A 16,188-nucleotide genomic window follows, 5' to 3' on the forward strand; every position below is an offset into this window, starting at 1 on the left:
GCACCCCGCCACCACCCTCTCGGGCCACACTCCCACTGCTAGTGAAGACTGGGGGCTCCTGCTGCAGCTCATTCCCAGCCCTCCTGTCGCCCAGGCATCCCAACCTCTCCCAGCTCCTCCCTGCCTCCCTCTCCATCCTACTGAGGTTACTCCCTTGCTCACAGCACAATGTCTGCTGGGCACTCAGGGCACAGTGCAATCTCCTCATGACAAGGGCAGTCCCTTCCTGAGGGTCCCTCCCCACCTCCCCAGTCCCTCTCTCCCCCACAGAGGACCCTCCTTCGGCGCTGAAGCAATGCATTTCCTAAATCAGCCACTATCCCACCTTAAACTTGTAACAGGCTTCTTCCCTGTATGAAGCAATCCCAGCTCCAGCCCTGTATCTCCCTCTCGTCTCCTATGAGGCCTTTCCTGAGGGCACATAGGCAAGCGGGGTGTCCCCCTACTGCTCACCGTCCTATCCCCCACCAAATCAGAGCACCTACCACGAGTTATTACAACTACCTCCCGCCCTAAACATAAGCAACTTAAAAGCCTATAAATCCGAGACTCGGGATTACACCTCATTGACCAAGTGTCACCTGTTAAGCCTCCTGGCACCAGGCAGACATTTCACAAGCATTTACTAAGTTAGTAAAGTCAGTTACCCCAAAGCCTCCACACAGATGAATAATCTTTTCTTAAAAAGATATAAGTAACTGAAAAATTATAACTGGTGAGACAGACACCACGGCAGGTATAAATCAAAGGAACTACTTGCACATGTATACTTCCCCAAATTGGATATTTATTGACTCTTTAAACTCGAAAACACTCTTGAAAGTGTTCAATGACATAAAATTAATCTTGGATAATGGGAATTACTCTTCTATATCTAATTAAGGACATTAACAATACATTTAAAGAGGCGTCTAGCCAGGTATTGGACTCATACCTGTAATCCCAGAAACTCAGAGGCTGAGGTAGGAGGATCACAAATTCAAAGCCAGCCTGGGCACTTAGCAAGACCATCTCAAAAAAGACAGAATAAAATAACAATGGTTGGGGACACAGCTCAGTGGTAAAGCTCACATGTGTGAGGCCCTGGGTTTCATCCCCACTGTCACCCAATATCCCAAGAAAACAATGCCTTGTTTTAAGAAATTTCTTCTCCTGATTATAAATGTAATATACTTCCCATCATGGAAATATCAGAAAACACAGAGAACAGATGACAGTAAGAGCCCAGTAATTCTACCACAGAGGCATCCCATCGACACTGGAAATATTACCAGGGCAGAAGCCCTTGTTGTCAGTGAAACAGCTTCGGAGAGCATGGCTGGTCCTGGCAGCATAATTTGTAACAGTAAAAGCTGAAAACTTTAGTAAATATCTGCCACTGAAGAGCTAGACTGTAATTCTTTATAACAAAATAGGTATTTAAAAAAATGAAGGGCTGGGGTGTAATTCAGTGAGAGAACAGCTTGCCTAGTGTTCACCAGGTTCTGTATTCCAGCCCCAGCAGCTTAAATAAATAAATAAATAAAATAAAATAAAATGATGAAGAATGCCTCTTACTGTACTAATGTGAAACCATTTCCAAGATATATTAAGTAGGAAAAAAGTATAGCACATGCTGTTGTTTAAAAACAAAGATACATACTTGCCTATATGTGAATAAATTTTCTAAATATACACATGAAATGGGAAACATACACAATATAAGGAGTAGCCAGGGGGTAGAAGGAAATTTTTCACCCTTTACCTTTTAATCCTTTCTCATTTTCTGCTATGCACATGCCATTTCTTCAAAAATAAAATTTAAAAATCAGTAAATACTACCTTCCCATAAAAGTGTGGTATTAGAAGAGGAAATCTTTGCCCCCACCCCTCTGGTACCAGGGATCAAACTCAGGACCTTGCACTTGTGAGGCAGACGAGATACCACTGAGCTAAATCGCCAGCCCAGAAGAAATCTTCATAAGCATTATTTTCAATACATGCTAATCATCTATCAGAATTAGCTAAATATTTTCCTTATGATTTGGCACCTAAGTAACTTCTAATGTTACTGAGACCACACTGACTATCTTTAATATAAAAGTCTATCACATTTTAGATTTTGTTTGGTTTGGTTTGGTTTGGTTTTGGTTTGGTTTGGTTTTTTGAGACAGGGTCTCATTATGTGGTTCAACTGGCCTTGAAGTCACAGGGATCCTCCTGCCTCAGCTTCCTGAGTGCTGGGATTACAGACGTGCACCAACACTATTTTGTTTTGTTTTTGAGACAAAGTTTTGCTATGTAGTTCAAGCTGGCATTGAGCTCACTGTATAGTCCAGGCTGACCTCAAACATGCGGTGATCCTCCTGCCTCAGCCTCTTGAGTGCTGGGATTATAGGTGTGTGCCTCGATTCTGGGTTACATTTTAGATTATTTACTTAGATTCATAAAAATGGCTTTAAATTTAAGGCTTTGGGGGTATATTTCTAGATCACTTCTAGATGAGTTAAAAGAATATCTCAAGGGCTGGGAATTTAGCTCATTGGTTTCACCGCCTGCTGCGCAAGCACAAGGACCCGAGTTTGATCCCCGGTACCAAAAAAAAAAAAAAAAAAAAGAATATCTCAGTCAGGGACTTCCAAAACTGGGTATTATGTTTAAAACAAATAACATAAAAGAGGTTCTCGACTAAGCCAGGCATGGTGGTGCACACCTGGAATCTCAGCACTGAAAAGAAAAGTTCTTGATCTAATGTTCTCACCTATTTTAATTTGCACTTCTCAGAAAGATTAAAGATATTTTCACATATTTATATCCTACTTGCAATCCTTCTTTTGCAAATTACGCACAGCCTAAGTCGTTTATGGAGATCTCTTCATCAGAGTACAAAACTCAATTCCACTGACGTCATGGCTTACTTTCAGAAGGCAGGACAGGTCCGCCAATCATCCGCGACAGGCCAACAGCATAATCACAAATATCCACGTACTCTTGAATTTCTCCCATACTTTCCACTAAGATTTTCCCCATCTCCAAAGATACCTAAAATATAAAAAACCAAGTAGAATTTTCTCAACAGAATTTAAACATTAAATTGAGGAGGCAAAAGTGAAAAATATTATTTTGTGTGTATTTTGTGAAGGTAATAAACTAAAGGAAGACTGTTCTTATTTTTCTGAAAAATTTTAAATCAGAGAATTGCTGGGCATGAGGGTGAATGTCTATTATCCCAGCTACTCAGGAGGCTGAGACAGAATGGCAAATTCAAGCCTAGCGAGACCCTGTCTTAAAATAAAAAGGGCTGGGAATAGAACCCAGCACTCCCCGGGTTCAATCCCACCACCAACAAAATGCAAGAATTTTTTTCCCTCTTTCCTATCCATCTCGTTAACTGTTCCGCTAAAGAAAGGATTTTTTAAATTCCTAAGTTGCTTTTACAATCACAATCACATAAACAGAAATGTATAACAGCCTCTTCCCCACTCCACAGATTATGTATATAACAAAATATTTTACCAAGTTTCCCAGTACTCCGATCTTCTCCCGCAAGGCATCACCGATCTGTCTTACTATTTCTCCTCGCTTTGGAGCAGGAATCTAAGAAAAGAATGGAATTTCCATGTCTGATTCAATGTGTAAAACCAACCTACAACAGTGTTAGATATGCACTTCAGAGGAACAAAACACAACCACATCAAAGAAGACTTTTTGATCCCATGAAGGTTTCAATATGGCTAAGAACTGGGGCTAAATGTAGAAGCAAGATACTCACTGAGCTAAAATCTACCAGGAGGTAAACAGAGTGGAAAAAGCAACAAATAATTACAAAGTGCCACAGGGGCTACAAAGACAAAGGCAACCAAAATGGTACTGAAACACAGAAGAGCAAGATTGGAAGGCACATGGACAAGTTACTTTACCTAAAAGTTTGGCAGGAAGTATCTTTAAATTGAGATTGAAGATGAAATCTGAAGAATGGAAAGCCAGCCATAGAGAAAAAAACATGGAAGAGGAATGAAGGAAAACACAAGGGGCTGGATGGGAACACAATACATGCAAAGCTAGTGACATTTAAGGAGTCAGAATCTGACTCAGAGTAACGTGAAATCTTTAATGATTGTTACGGTATAGAATAAGATGGCTTGCTTTTATCTTTCAGTATCGTTGTCTGAAGGGTAGAGAATAAATGGAAGAAAAAGAATAGAAGCAGTGGGATCAATTAAACACTCTATACTAGCCTGGGCAAGGGAGTACAGTGACCTAATCTTAACACTGCAGTGGTAACAAAGGAGACCAAAAGTGAATGTGGACCCATTTTGGAAACAGCACTGACAGGACACGCAAATGAAACAGATGCAAGAAACAGGAGAGACAGAAAAAACTAAGGATGACCCTCAGGTCTCTGGCTTGAATAGCCAGACAGAAGTACAATGACCAGATGAAGACAATCTGGGGAGAAGGACCCCGGTTTTGGGGAATAGAGAGTATGGCATGGGGCATATTAGATTTTGAAATGTGACTCATAAGTGGAGATACAGTTTTCCCAACATGACCAGCACCCTCTTCTCTCTCCTCCAGTTCTTCCTCTAGTGCTCTTCCTTCTGAAGGCAGCTAAAAGGACCTCCCCCAGGCTGGACCCAACGGTCCCCCACCCTCATCACCCCACAGCACCTGACTGCGAGCTTTTTTTATTTTTGCTCTCTCTTCTTCGACAGGGCGTCACTGTCTTAGCACAGCTGTTCTGAAGGGCAGCTTGGCAGTCTATTAACAGTGAAAACTTTTCTACCCTTTGACTAATAAGTTCTACTTCTGGAAACTAAGCTTATATATAGGTGTGCAAAAGTACAATTACAACAACCCTGTTTCTAGCAGAGAAAGCAGAAGCCATGTAAATGTCCATCAACACAGATGGTTAATTATGGAGCAGTCATAAACTGGACTACTCTCTGAAATAAGCAAGGAAGAGCGTTTAAGAGCTACCACAGGAAAACAGAAAAGTACCGAACGTACATGGTAAGTAAACTTTTGCTTCAATTTGGAGAACTACACACCATGCTGCTGATAGTGATCACTTCTAGGAGAGGAATTAAAACACTTGCATTCTCTACATTTTATACATCTGTAAAATGTGACATTTTTGCTCTTTGGTCCAGCCCTCGCCTCCAGCCTGGCCGCTTTCCACACCCAAGCAAGACAACCTCCAAGTCCCAGCTCTCCGCGGTCAGGTTGGAGGGACCCCAGGCCACCTCTGAGATCCGAGAAGAGCGGTGGCCAGCAACAGGAGGCCTCATGGGTTGGCTCACAATCCTGGCCCCGAGGTGACCAGAGTGCGGGAGACCTTAAGGTTTGGGAAAAGCACAGCTTCAAAGGAGGTAGCCCAACCCTACCGCGGAACTAAGTGCCAGGTCAGGGGGCGGGGCCGCCGCTGAGGTGCGGGGCGGGCTTCAGGTTGGGCTGTACCAAGAGCTTGGGTTCGTAGGGGGAATCAAAGTGACAGACTCAGCTCAGGAAGTTCTGTGATCAACATGGGGGACTCCCACATGGACACCAGTGCCACCAATGCTGAGGCAGTTGCCGAAGAAGTGTCTCTCTTCAGCACGACAGACATGATTCTGTTTTCTCTCATCATTGGTGTCCTAACCTACTGGTTCCTCTTTAGAAAGAAAAAGAAGAAATGCCTGAGTTCACCAAAATTTCGACAACGACCACCTCTGTCAAAGAGATCAGCTTCGTGGAAAAGATGAAGACGGGGAGGAACATCATCGTGTTCTACGGCTCCCAGACAGGGACAGCCGAGGAGTTCGCTAACTGCCTGTCCAAGGACGCCCACCACTATGGCATGCGGGGCATGGCGGGCGATCCCGAGGACTATGACCTGACCGACCTGAGCAACCTGGCAGGGACAGACAACTCGCTGGTGGTTTTCTGTATGGCCACCTACAGCGAGGGGGACCCCACTGACAACGCCCAGGGCTTCTACGACTGGCTGCAGGAGACAGACGTGGACCTCTCTGGTATCAAGTATGCGGTGTTCAGCCTGGGAAACAAGGCCTATGAGCACTTCAACGCCATGAGCAAGTACATGGGCCAGCGGCTAGAGCAGCTCGGAGCACAGTGCATCTTCGAGCTGGGCCTGAGCGATGACGATGGGAACTTGGAGGAGGACATCACATGGCGAGAGCAGTTCTGGCCGGCTGTGTGGGAATTCTTTGGGGTGGAGGCCACTGGAGAGGAGTCCAGCATTCGCCAGTATGAGCTTGTGGTCCACACGGACATCGACGAGGCCAGGGTATACACGGGTGAGATGGGCCGTCTGAAACCCCCCTTTGATGCCAAGAATCCGTTCTTGGCTGCCATCACCACCAACTGGCTGCCATCACCACCAACTGGAAGCTGAACCAGGGAACTGAGCGATACCTCATGCACCTAGAATTAGACATGTCAGACTCCAAAGTCAGGTATGGATCTGGGAACCATGTGGCCATTTACCCGGCCAATGACTCCAACCTCTTCAACCAGCTTGGGAAGATCCTGGGTGCCGACCTGGATGTTGTTACATCCCTGAAAAACCTAGACGAGGAGTCCAACAAGAAGCACCCGCCTACCGTATGGCTCTCACCTACTACCTGGACATCACCAACCCCCACGCACCAACATGCTCTATGAGCTGGCTCAGCAGCCTCAGAGCCCTTCAAGGAGGAGGAGCTGCACAAGATGGCCTCGTCCTCGGATGAGGGCAAGGAGCTGTACCTGAGCTGGGTGATGGAGGCCCAGAGGCACATCCTGGCCATCCTGCAGGACTACCCGTCCTTGCGGCCACCCATCCACCACCTGTGTGAGCTGCTGCCGCTGCTGCATGCCCGCTACTACTCCATCGCCTCCTCCTCCAAGGTCCACCCCAACGCCGTGCACATCTGTGCCATGGTCATGGAGTATGAGACCAAGTCAGGCCGCATCAACAAAGGTGTGGCCACCAGCTGGCTGCAGGCCAAGAATCCGGCTGGCAACAATGGCCGCCAGGCCCTGGTGCCCATGTTTGTGCACAAGTTCCAGTTCCACCTGCCCTTCAAGTCCACCACACTAGTCATTATGGTGGGCCCTGGCACTGGGGTGGCCCCCTTCATGGGGTTCATCCAGAAGGGGGCCTGGCTGCAGCAGCAGGGCAAGGAGGTAGGGGAGACTGCTGTACTACTGCTGCCGCCACTCAGACAAACACTACCTGTACCGCGAGGAGCTGGCCCAGTTCCACAAGGAGGGCACCCTCTCCAGGCTCAATGTGGCCCTCTCCAGGGAGCAGGCCCACAAGGTCTACATGCAGCACTTGCTGAAGAGGGACAAGGACCACCTGTGGAAGCTGATCCACGAGGGCGGCGCCCACATCTATGTCTGCACGGACACACACAACATGCCCAGCAATGTGCAGAACACCTTCTGCGACATCGCGGCAAAGCTTGGCGCCACAGAGCACGCCCAGGCAGTGGACTACATCAAGAAGCTGATGACCAAGGGCCGCTACTCCCTGGATGTGTGGAGCTAGGAGCCGCCATGCGCCTGCCCTCACACCAGACTCTCCACCTGTGATCTGTCCTCTCTCCCTCCTCCAGCCCCTGGTGGCTCCTGCCCGGCCTGACCCAGGGCCAGGCCCACGACAGAGATTCCTTCAGGCCTGAGAGGCATCCCTTTGCCCAGGCCAAGGCGGCCTCCCCAGGCAGCCCAGCCGAAGGGCATGGGGTGTGGGACCCACACCTCCAGCCCTTGGCAGCTGTACAAAAGGGGCGGTTCTCAGCTGAGCTGGGGCTTGGCCCCACCACATGATTTTGAATGAGTGTAAATAATTTTAAATAATCTCTGGCCCTTAGAATAAAGTTCTGTTTTCTGTTAAAAAAAAAAAAATGGCATTTTTAAGATATATGCACTCTTCGGGAAAAAGGAAACAAAAAATTATAATGTGAAATGAATTAGTGCAGATCCTATACATTTGCCAGCACAGGGCTTGGATTCAGCACTATTTCAACAGAATTTAGCCAACATATTTTATAAAGTTTAGTCAAATTGGTTAACTTCAATCTGAATGACCAGTATACTTGACGTTTTACCTCCCATTTTGTACATCATTTTAAAATAATTACTACACACTTCCTATGTGCCAAATATGCTGGTCCCTGGGACACCACTGCAAACAAGGCAATTACAGTTCTTGCCCACTGAGGCTGACCATCCAGTTAGGGAGTAGAGACCAGAAAGAGGTTACAAACAGGTATGAGAAGGCCTTGAAGTGGGTACAAGATTGTACATGAGCTCAGAACTATGAATTTAGCATGATTTGGCAATACAGGCGTGGGAAACCTTTTAGGGTCTAGAGCTAAGACCTGAGGCATGACTTGTATTTGCCTGGTGAGCAGTTAAAGAAACCATAGGAAGCCAGATGCAGTGGTATACACCTGTAATACCAGTACTTGGGAGGCTGAGACAGGAGGACTGCAAGTTGCAGTCCAGTCTGAGCTACATACCAAGACCCTGTCTCAAACAAACAAAAAAAAAAGCCAAGCTGGTGGCACATGCCTATAATCCCAGCACTCTGGGAGGCTGAGGCAGGAGGATCACAAGTTCAAAGCCAACCTGGGATACATAGTGAGTTCCAGCCTGGACTACTTAACAACACCCTGTCCAATTAAAGAAAAAAAAGCAGGACCAGAGATGTAGCTCAGTGGCACCGTACCTGCCTTGCAAGCACAAAGTCTTGAGTTCTATCCCTGGTACTGGAAAAAATAAAAAATAAATAAAAGGAAAGAACAAAAGAAAGAAAATTTCTTTTCTTTATAAATTTCCCAATAGCAACAGAAAACTAGACTAAGGAAAAAAAAGAGATATAATTTACAATGTCCACAACTTGGTAACTGACCACTGACTCTCAACTCTGACTATAGCTTAGAGAAAGAATCACCACCAGGGAACATTCATAACCAGACACCACCCCAAACTACTCAAATCTGGCATCTTTATTTTCTTCAGCTTCCCAGGTGAGTCTTAGGAGCAGTGAGAGCAGAGAAAGTCGGGATTAGGGCTGGGGAGAAGGATTATGGGAGAAACAGGAAACGAGGAAGGCAGCTGCATTTCCAGGATGAGATCGGCTGTCCGGGAAGGACCAGACATCAGCAAGTCCAGGCTCATCCACCAGCGGGCAACAAGAGTCCTCTCGTCTGCACACTTCACCCACGAAGTCACGTTTAGAATGGCAGCTAAGACAGCCATGTGAAGGGAGCTAAACACACTGAAGAAAGGTTTAGCCAAGACTTTGGGAAACCCAGGGTGATGGGGCATAACTGTAGTCCCAGACGCTGGGAGGCTGAGGTAGGAGGATCACTTGAGCTCAGAGGTTCAAGGCCAGTCTGGGCAACATAGCAGGATCCTAACTCAAAAAAAAAAAAAAAAAGCTACTAATGAACTGACATTTCTTTTCACAGATAGGAGAGATGGCCAACAACAGTTCTGTCCTGAAAGGACGGAAGAAGCTCCAGCTGTTCCTCATCAGAGATGAAGAGGAAAACAGGGGTGCAGAAACATGCAGCATTCTGGGCTGGAACTAGCTCACTAAGGAAAGCAGCAAATCTGTTTTCCTGGTCAGGTTTTCTGTGGTGGGTTTTAGTTAAGAGAAATGAGTTGGAGAGGGGGCTACTCAATATTGATCCCAGAGAGTGCTGAGCTACATTCCAGCCCTATTATTTTAAAACAGAATACTACTAAATTGTCCAGGCTGGGTTTAAACTTGCAGTCTTCTACCACGGCCTCCACAGTAGCTGGGATTACAGGTAGGCAACACCATACCCAACAGAAATCTTTTCTTTTTTCTTGTTTACTTTTTCTTTTTTTCTTTTTTTTTTTTTTTTGGTACTGGGGATCAAACTCAGATTCTTTTGCTTTCAAGGCAGGTGGCAGAACCACTGAGCTAAATCCCAGGCCTTTGTTTTCTTTTTTTTGAGACAGGTTCTCACTATGTAGCCCAGGCTGGCCTCAAACTCACAATCTTCCTGCCTCAGCCTCCTAAGTGGTGGGATTACAGGAACGAAGCACCACCCCTGGCAAGAAGTCACTTTTTATAAACTACTGTTTCATATGTTTACAGTTTACAGTTCCCTCAAAGAAAAAATGTTCCTGGGCCAAGGAAACAGCTCAGCAGTGCCGTGCCTGCCTGGCAAGCCCAAGGTCCTGAGTTCAGTACCCAGCAACAAAAAGAAAAAAGTTCCCTTGGAAAAATTCCAAGCTTAACTTGAATGAACTAATGAAACAGTGGTTTGTCCTCATGCAGGAGGCCAGCAAGAAGGGTGAGTGCCAGGCACAGGGAGAGGCCCGCCAGAGAGGGCCAACACGGAAAGCTGTAGAGCAGGAGGGCAGCAGCTCTGGGCTGCTCTCACTCGAGGGACCAGCTCCTCTCCACGCCACTGCCCTGGGGAGACACAGTTAGGAAAACCCATTTCTGCCCTAAACTTTGAACTCGAATTTTAACAAGCAGGATTCCCAACTGGCCCTACTCTCATCACCCATGAAAGCAAGCTGTTCACTCAGTACTCTGCTCCATTTAGAGGTCTAAAGCATAACCAGCAGGAGAAGGGGCCCTGGAGGCAGAGGCCAACACTGTCGGGCAAGAGCATGCTCTGTCAAAGGGGCCCTGAGCAAAAGAACAGCAGCGACAAGAAAAGCAAAGTGCAATGTTCAAGAAAGACAATCACGGCCCTACCGAGGTCCTGAGTCACGCAGAAGACGCCGAATCAGCCCGCTGCAGACAGGCAGGTCTGTGCATGCCCTACCGAGGTCCTGAGTCACGCAAAAAACACCGAATCACCCCGCTGCAGACAGGCAGGTCTGCCCACACCCTGCCGAGGTCCCCAGTCACGCAGAACACACGCCGAATCAGCCCGCTGCAGACAGGAAGGTCTGTGCACGCCCTACCAAGGTCCTGAGTCACGCGGAAGACACCGAATCACCCCACTGCAGACATGCAGCTACCAGATTCCATACTACCAAGGCGCAGAGGATACCAGACCACCAGACCAAGGTACTGAGTCCCACTGTTCCCGGCCCAGAGGTAGGGGCTTCTGAGCCGTCGTCCCACTGCTCCTGGTCCAGAGGAAGGGGCTTCCGGGTCACCATCACTCCCGCTGCTCCCAGCCCAGAGGAAAGGGCTTTTGGCCCACCTTCTGTCCCGCTGCTCCTGGCCCAGAGGAAGGGGCTTCCGGGCCACCATCCCTCCCACCACTCCCGGCCCAGAGGGAGGGGCTTCTGAGCCAGAATCCCACTGCTCCTGGTCCAGAGGAAGGGGTTTCCCGGCCACCATCCCTCCAGCTGCTCCCAGCCCACAGGAAAGGGCTTTTGGGTCACCATCCCTACCGCTGCTCCCGGCCACTGTCCCACCTCACCCAGCTCAGAGGAGGTAATCCGAGGAGGCGCTAACAGCCCCCCGCCCCAGTCGAAATGAGAAAACATATAAATAAGTCTCAAAACCAGACTTCCAGATCACCTACAGCAACCCCAAAGGGAAATGAGATGGAACACTCTGATACTCAACCACCTGGACCCACTGAACTGGCAACAAAAGGGGATCTGGAAAAAATGAAATCAGAAATAATTTCTCAGATAACAGGAGGAACTGTGCCCTTAGTGCAAGACATGATTAATAAATCTAGAGAGGAGCTCAGGAACATGATGGGATCCCAACATAAGAAACAAATGGAATCCATACAACAGATGCAAATAGATTTCCAGGACATGAAAAACTCCATTGAAAGTCTACACAGCAGAATGAGCCAGTGTGAGGACAGAATTTCAGATATAGAAGATAAGATTGCAATTAGTGACCAGGAAAAGAAAAATTGCTTCAAAATTATAAGGGAACATGAGAAATCAATCCAGCAGCTGCTAGATGATGCAAAAAAGAATAACATAAGACTGATTGGGCTCAATGAAGAAACAGGAGAGAGTGGTGATGATATAAAAACTCTCTTCACAGAAATAATGGCAGAAAACTTCCCAAGCAGGGGAAAAGAGCTTGACATACAGATAAGTGAGGCATATAGGACTCCAACTAGCCTTGATCAAAAAAAATCTACACATAGGCATATAATAGTTAAGATTCCAGAAACACAACAGAAGAACAAAGTTCTCCAAGCAGTCAGAGAAAAGAAACAAATCACATACAAAGGAAAGGCCATCAGAATCACAGCAGACTTCTCAACACCATCAAAGCAAGAAGAGCTTGGAGTGACATATTCCAAGCCCTAAAAGAAAACAGCCTCCAACCCAGATTGATGTACCCTGCAAGACTATCTTTCAAAATTGATGGCAAAATAAGACACTTTCATGACAAAGAGCACCTTAGGAACTTCATGAATACCAAACCAGCACTCCAAAGAATTTTACACAATAGCCTAGGAACAGACATTGATGATCACAACCCCAGGAAGCAAAGCAGAATGAACCCATCTGGCATGACAAGAAATTAAATGGAAAGGGGGAGAACCCAACAAAAAGAAAAAGTCATGGGAATGACAAGTCAATACGGTTCAGTCATAACCATCAATGTTAATGGTCTCAATTCACCAATCAAAAGAAATAGACTGGCAGAATGGGTCAAGAAGCAAAATCCAACAATATGCTGCATACAAGAAACACAATTCAAAAGGAAACTCATAGACTGAAAGTTAAAGGGTGGAAAACAATACTGCATGTGACAGGAACCCGAAAAAAAGCAGGAGTAGCTATCTTCTTGGCAGATCAAGTAGATTTCAAACCAACACTAATTAAGAGAGATGAAGAAGGACACTACATCCTTGTAAAGGGAAGAATCCAAGAGGAAGAGATGACAATCATAAATATCTATGCATCAAACACTAGTGCACCCAACTACATAAAACAAATACTAACGGACGTGAAAAGCCATATATGCACTAATACAATTGTAGTGAGGGACCTCAACACCCCACTGTCACAAATAGATAGATCAACTAGACTAAACATAAGTAATGAAATACTAGAACTCAATCGAACTCTTGAACAAATGAACTTAACAAATGTTTACAGAGTCTTCCACCCCACAAAATCAGAATACACATTCTTCTCAGCTGCACATGGGTCATTCTCCAAAATAGACCACATACTCACACATAGAACATGTTTAAGGAAGTGCAAAGGAATTGAAGTTATCCCCTGTATATTATCAGACCATAGTGCGATGAAATTGGAGATCCAGAGCAAAAGAAACTCAAAAAATTTCATAAACACGTGAAAATTGAACAACACACTTCTAAATAACCGATGGGTCACAGAGGAAATGAAAGAAGAAATCAGACAGTTCCTTCAATTAAATGACAATGACAATACAACATATTGCAATCTAAGGGATACAATGAAAGCAGTCTTACGAGGGAAATTCATAGCAGTGAATATGCATATTAGGAAAACAGAATGAGGCCAATTAAACAACCTGATGCTGAACCTCAAGCTTCTAGAAAAAGAAGAGCAGGACAACCCCAAAGCTCATACAAGGGAAGAAATTATAAAGATCAGACGAGAAATCAATGCAATGGAGACTAAGAGAATGATACAAAAAATCAATGAAGCCAAGAGTTGGTTCTTTAAAAGAATCAACAAAATTGATAAACCTTTAGTCAACCTTGTCAGAAAAAGGAAAGAAAAGGCCCAAATCCATGCAATTAGGAATGAAAAGGGTGAAACTACAACAGACCCAGCAGAAATCCAGATGATCATCAATACCTACTTCCAGAACCTATACGCCAGTAAGATGGACAACACAGAAGAAATGGACAGATTCCTAGATACATATGAATTACCAAAGCTGTATGAAGAAGACCTAAAATTCTGAACAACCCAATATCAACCAATGAAATTGAAAATGTAATTAAAAACTTATCACCTAAGAAAAGCCCGGGCCCTGATGGCTTCACTGCTGAATTCTACAAGACATTTAGAGAGGAACTGCTGCCCCTACTGTTTAAATTCTTCAATGAAATTGAAAGGGATGCCATGCTCCCAAATTCATTCCTGGAAGCAAGCATCACCTTGATCCCCAAAGCAGAGAAAGACCCAACTGAAAAAGAGAACTATAGGCCAATCTCACTAATGAACATAGATGCAAAAATCCTTAATAAGATACTGGCAAACAGAATGCAGAAGATCATCAAGAAGATCATACACCCTGATCAAGTGGGATTCATCCCAGGGATGCAGGGATGGTTCAATATATGAAAATCAATTAATGTAATACACTATATCAATAGGGCCAAGGACAAAAACCATATGATTATCTCCATAGACACAGAAGAAGCATTTGACAAAATCCAACATGCATTTATGATAAAAACCCTACAAAAAATTGGAATAGATGGTCTCTACCTCAAACTGATAGAAGCCATCTATGAAAAACCAACAGCCAATATCATACTAAATGGTCAAAAAATGAAATCCTTCACACTAAAATCAGGAACAAGACAAGGATGTCCACTATCACCACTCCTGTTCAATATAGTTCCGGAAACATTAGCCACGGCAATTAGACAAGAGAAAGAAATAAAAGGAATAAAGATAGGAAATGAAGAAGTCAAATTGTCATTATTTGGAGATGTCATGATACTCTATATAGAAGACCCCAAGAACTCCACCAAAAGTCTTCTAGACTTAATAACCAAATTCAGTCAAGTAGCTGGTTACAAGGTCAACACACAAAAATCAATACCTTTCCTCTACACCAATGACAGACTCACTGAGAGAGAAATAGGGCAAAGAATTCCTTTCACAATAGCATCCAAAAAACTGAAATACCTAGGAATCATCCTAACGAAAGAAATCAAAGACCTCTTCTCTGAAAACTATGGCACTCTGAAAAGAGAGATTGAAGATGATATCAGAAAATGGACAGACATCCCCTGCTCCTGGGTAGGAAGGATTAATATAGTGAAAATGGCCATACTTCCAAAACTGCTATATAGATTTAATGCAATTCCAAGTGAGATCCCAGCAGCATACTTCATAGACCTTGAGAAAACAATCCAAAAATTCATTTGGAACAACAAGAGACCCAGAATAGCAAAAGCAATTCTAGGTAACAGAGACATGGCAGGGGGTATCACAATCCCCAACCTGCAACTCTACTACAAAGCTACTGTGATAAAAACAGCATGGTACTGGCAAAGAAACAGACCTGAGGACCAGTGGAACAGATTAGAAGATGCAGAAACAACCCCAGACACACTCAGCCATCTCATCTTCAACAAAGGAGCTAAACACCCTCACTGGAGGAAAGATAGCCTCTTTAATAAATGGTGCTGGAAAAATTGGGCTTCAACTTGCCAAAGATTAAAACTAGACCTGTATCTCTCACCATGCACTAAACTAAAATCAAAATGGATTAAAGATCTAAATATTAAAATAGAAACTCTGAACCAGTTGGAACAGAGGTTAGGTAGAACCCTTGAAGACATCAGTGTAGGAAAAGATTTTATGAACAAAACCTCAGTTGCCCATGAACTAGCACAAACAGTCAAAGAGTGGGATCTCTTCTTATTAAAAGGCTTCTGCACAGCAAGAGAAACCACCAGCAGCGTGAAGAGACAATCCACAATGTGGGAAAAAATCTTCACCTGCTCTTCCTCAGACAAAGGTCTACTATCTAGAATCTATAAAGAACTTAAAAAGATCAGACCTCCCAAATTTAAAGACCCAATCCAAAAATGGGCATCTGAAATGAACAGACATTTCTCAGACAAAGAAGTAGAAATAGCAAATAAATACAGGAAAAAATGTTCAACGTCACTGGTCATTCGAGAGATGGAAATGAAAACAACGCTGAGATTCCACTTCACTCCAGAAAGAATGGCTGCTATCATGAAATCAACCAATAACCAATGCTGGCGGGGCTGTGGGCAAAGAGGAACCCTGCTCCACTGCTGGTGGGAGTGTAGACTGGTGCAAGCACTGTGGAAATCAGTATGGAGATACCTCAAAGAACTAGGACTGGAAATCCCATTTGACCCCGCTATTCCACTGCTGGGGATCTTCCCCAAAGAATTAAAAGAATCATACCACAGTGATATATGTGCACCCGTGTTCATAGCAGCGCAGTTTGTAATAGCTAAAACTTGGAAACAGCCCAAATGCCCATCAACTGGAGACTGGATAAAGAAAATGTGGTTTTTTTAT

At 44.9% G+C, this 16,188-nt stretch overlaps 1 protein-coding gene and 1 pseudogene across 3 annotated transcripts in view; one reads left to right on the forward strand and one right to left on the reverse strand.

Annotated features, from left to right (window-relative positions):
- Positions 1-16,188, reverse strand: part of Aldh7a1 (aldehyde dehydrogenase 7 family member A1) — a 50,705-nt gene that overhangs the window by 29,653 nt on the left and 4,864 nt on the right. For all 3 annotated transcript variants that reach the window (XM_004854459.3, XM_021266254.2, XM_004854458.3), the window contains exons 4-5: positions 3,496-3,576; positions 2,898-3,021 (exon numbers count right to left, since the gene is read on the reverse strand). In XM_004854459.3, the coding sequence (XP_004854516.1) occupies positions 2,898-3,021; positions 3,496-3,576 (205 nt within the window). The remainder of the gene's footprint in view (positions 1-2,897; positions 3,022-3,495; positions 3,577-16,188) is intronic.
- LOC101711329 (NADPH--cytochrome P450 reductase pseudogene) lies at positions 5,490-7,669 on the forward strand (annotated as a pseudogene).

The sequence above is a fragment of the Heterocephalus glaber genome, unplaced genomic scaffold, assembly GCF_053883595.1.
Source record: "Heterocephalus glaber isolate CG9 unplaced genomic scaffold, H.glaber_assembly_v1.0 deba00001463, whole genome shotgun sequence".
Classification (NCBI taxonomy): domain Eukaryota; kingdom Metazoa; phylum Chordata; class Mammalia; order Rodentia; family Bathyergidae; genus Heterocephalus; species Heterocephalus glaber.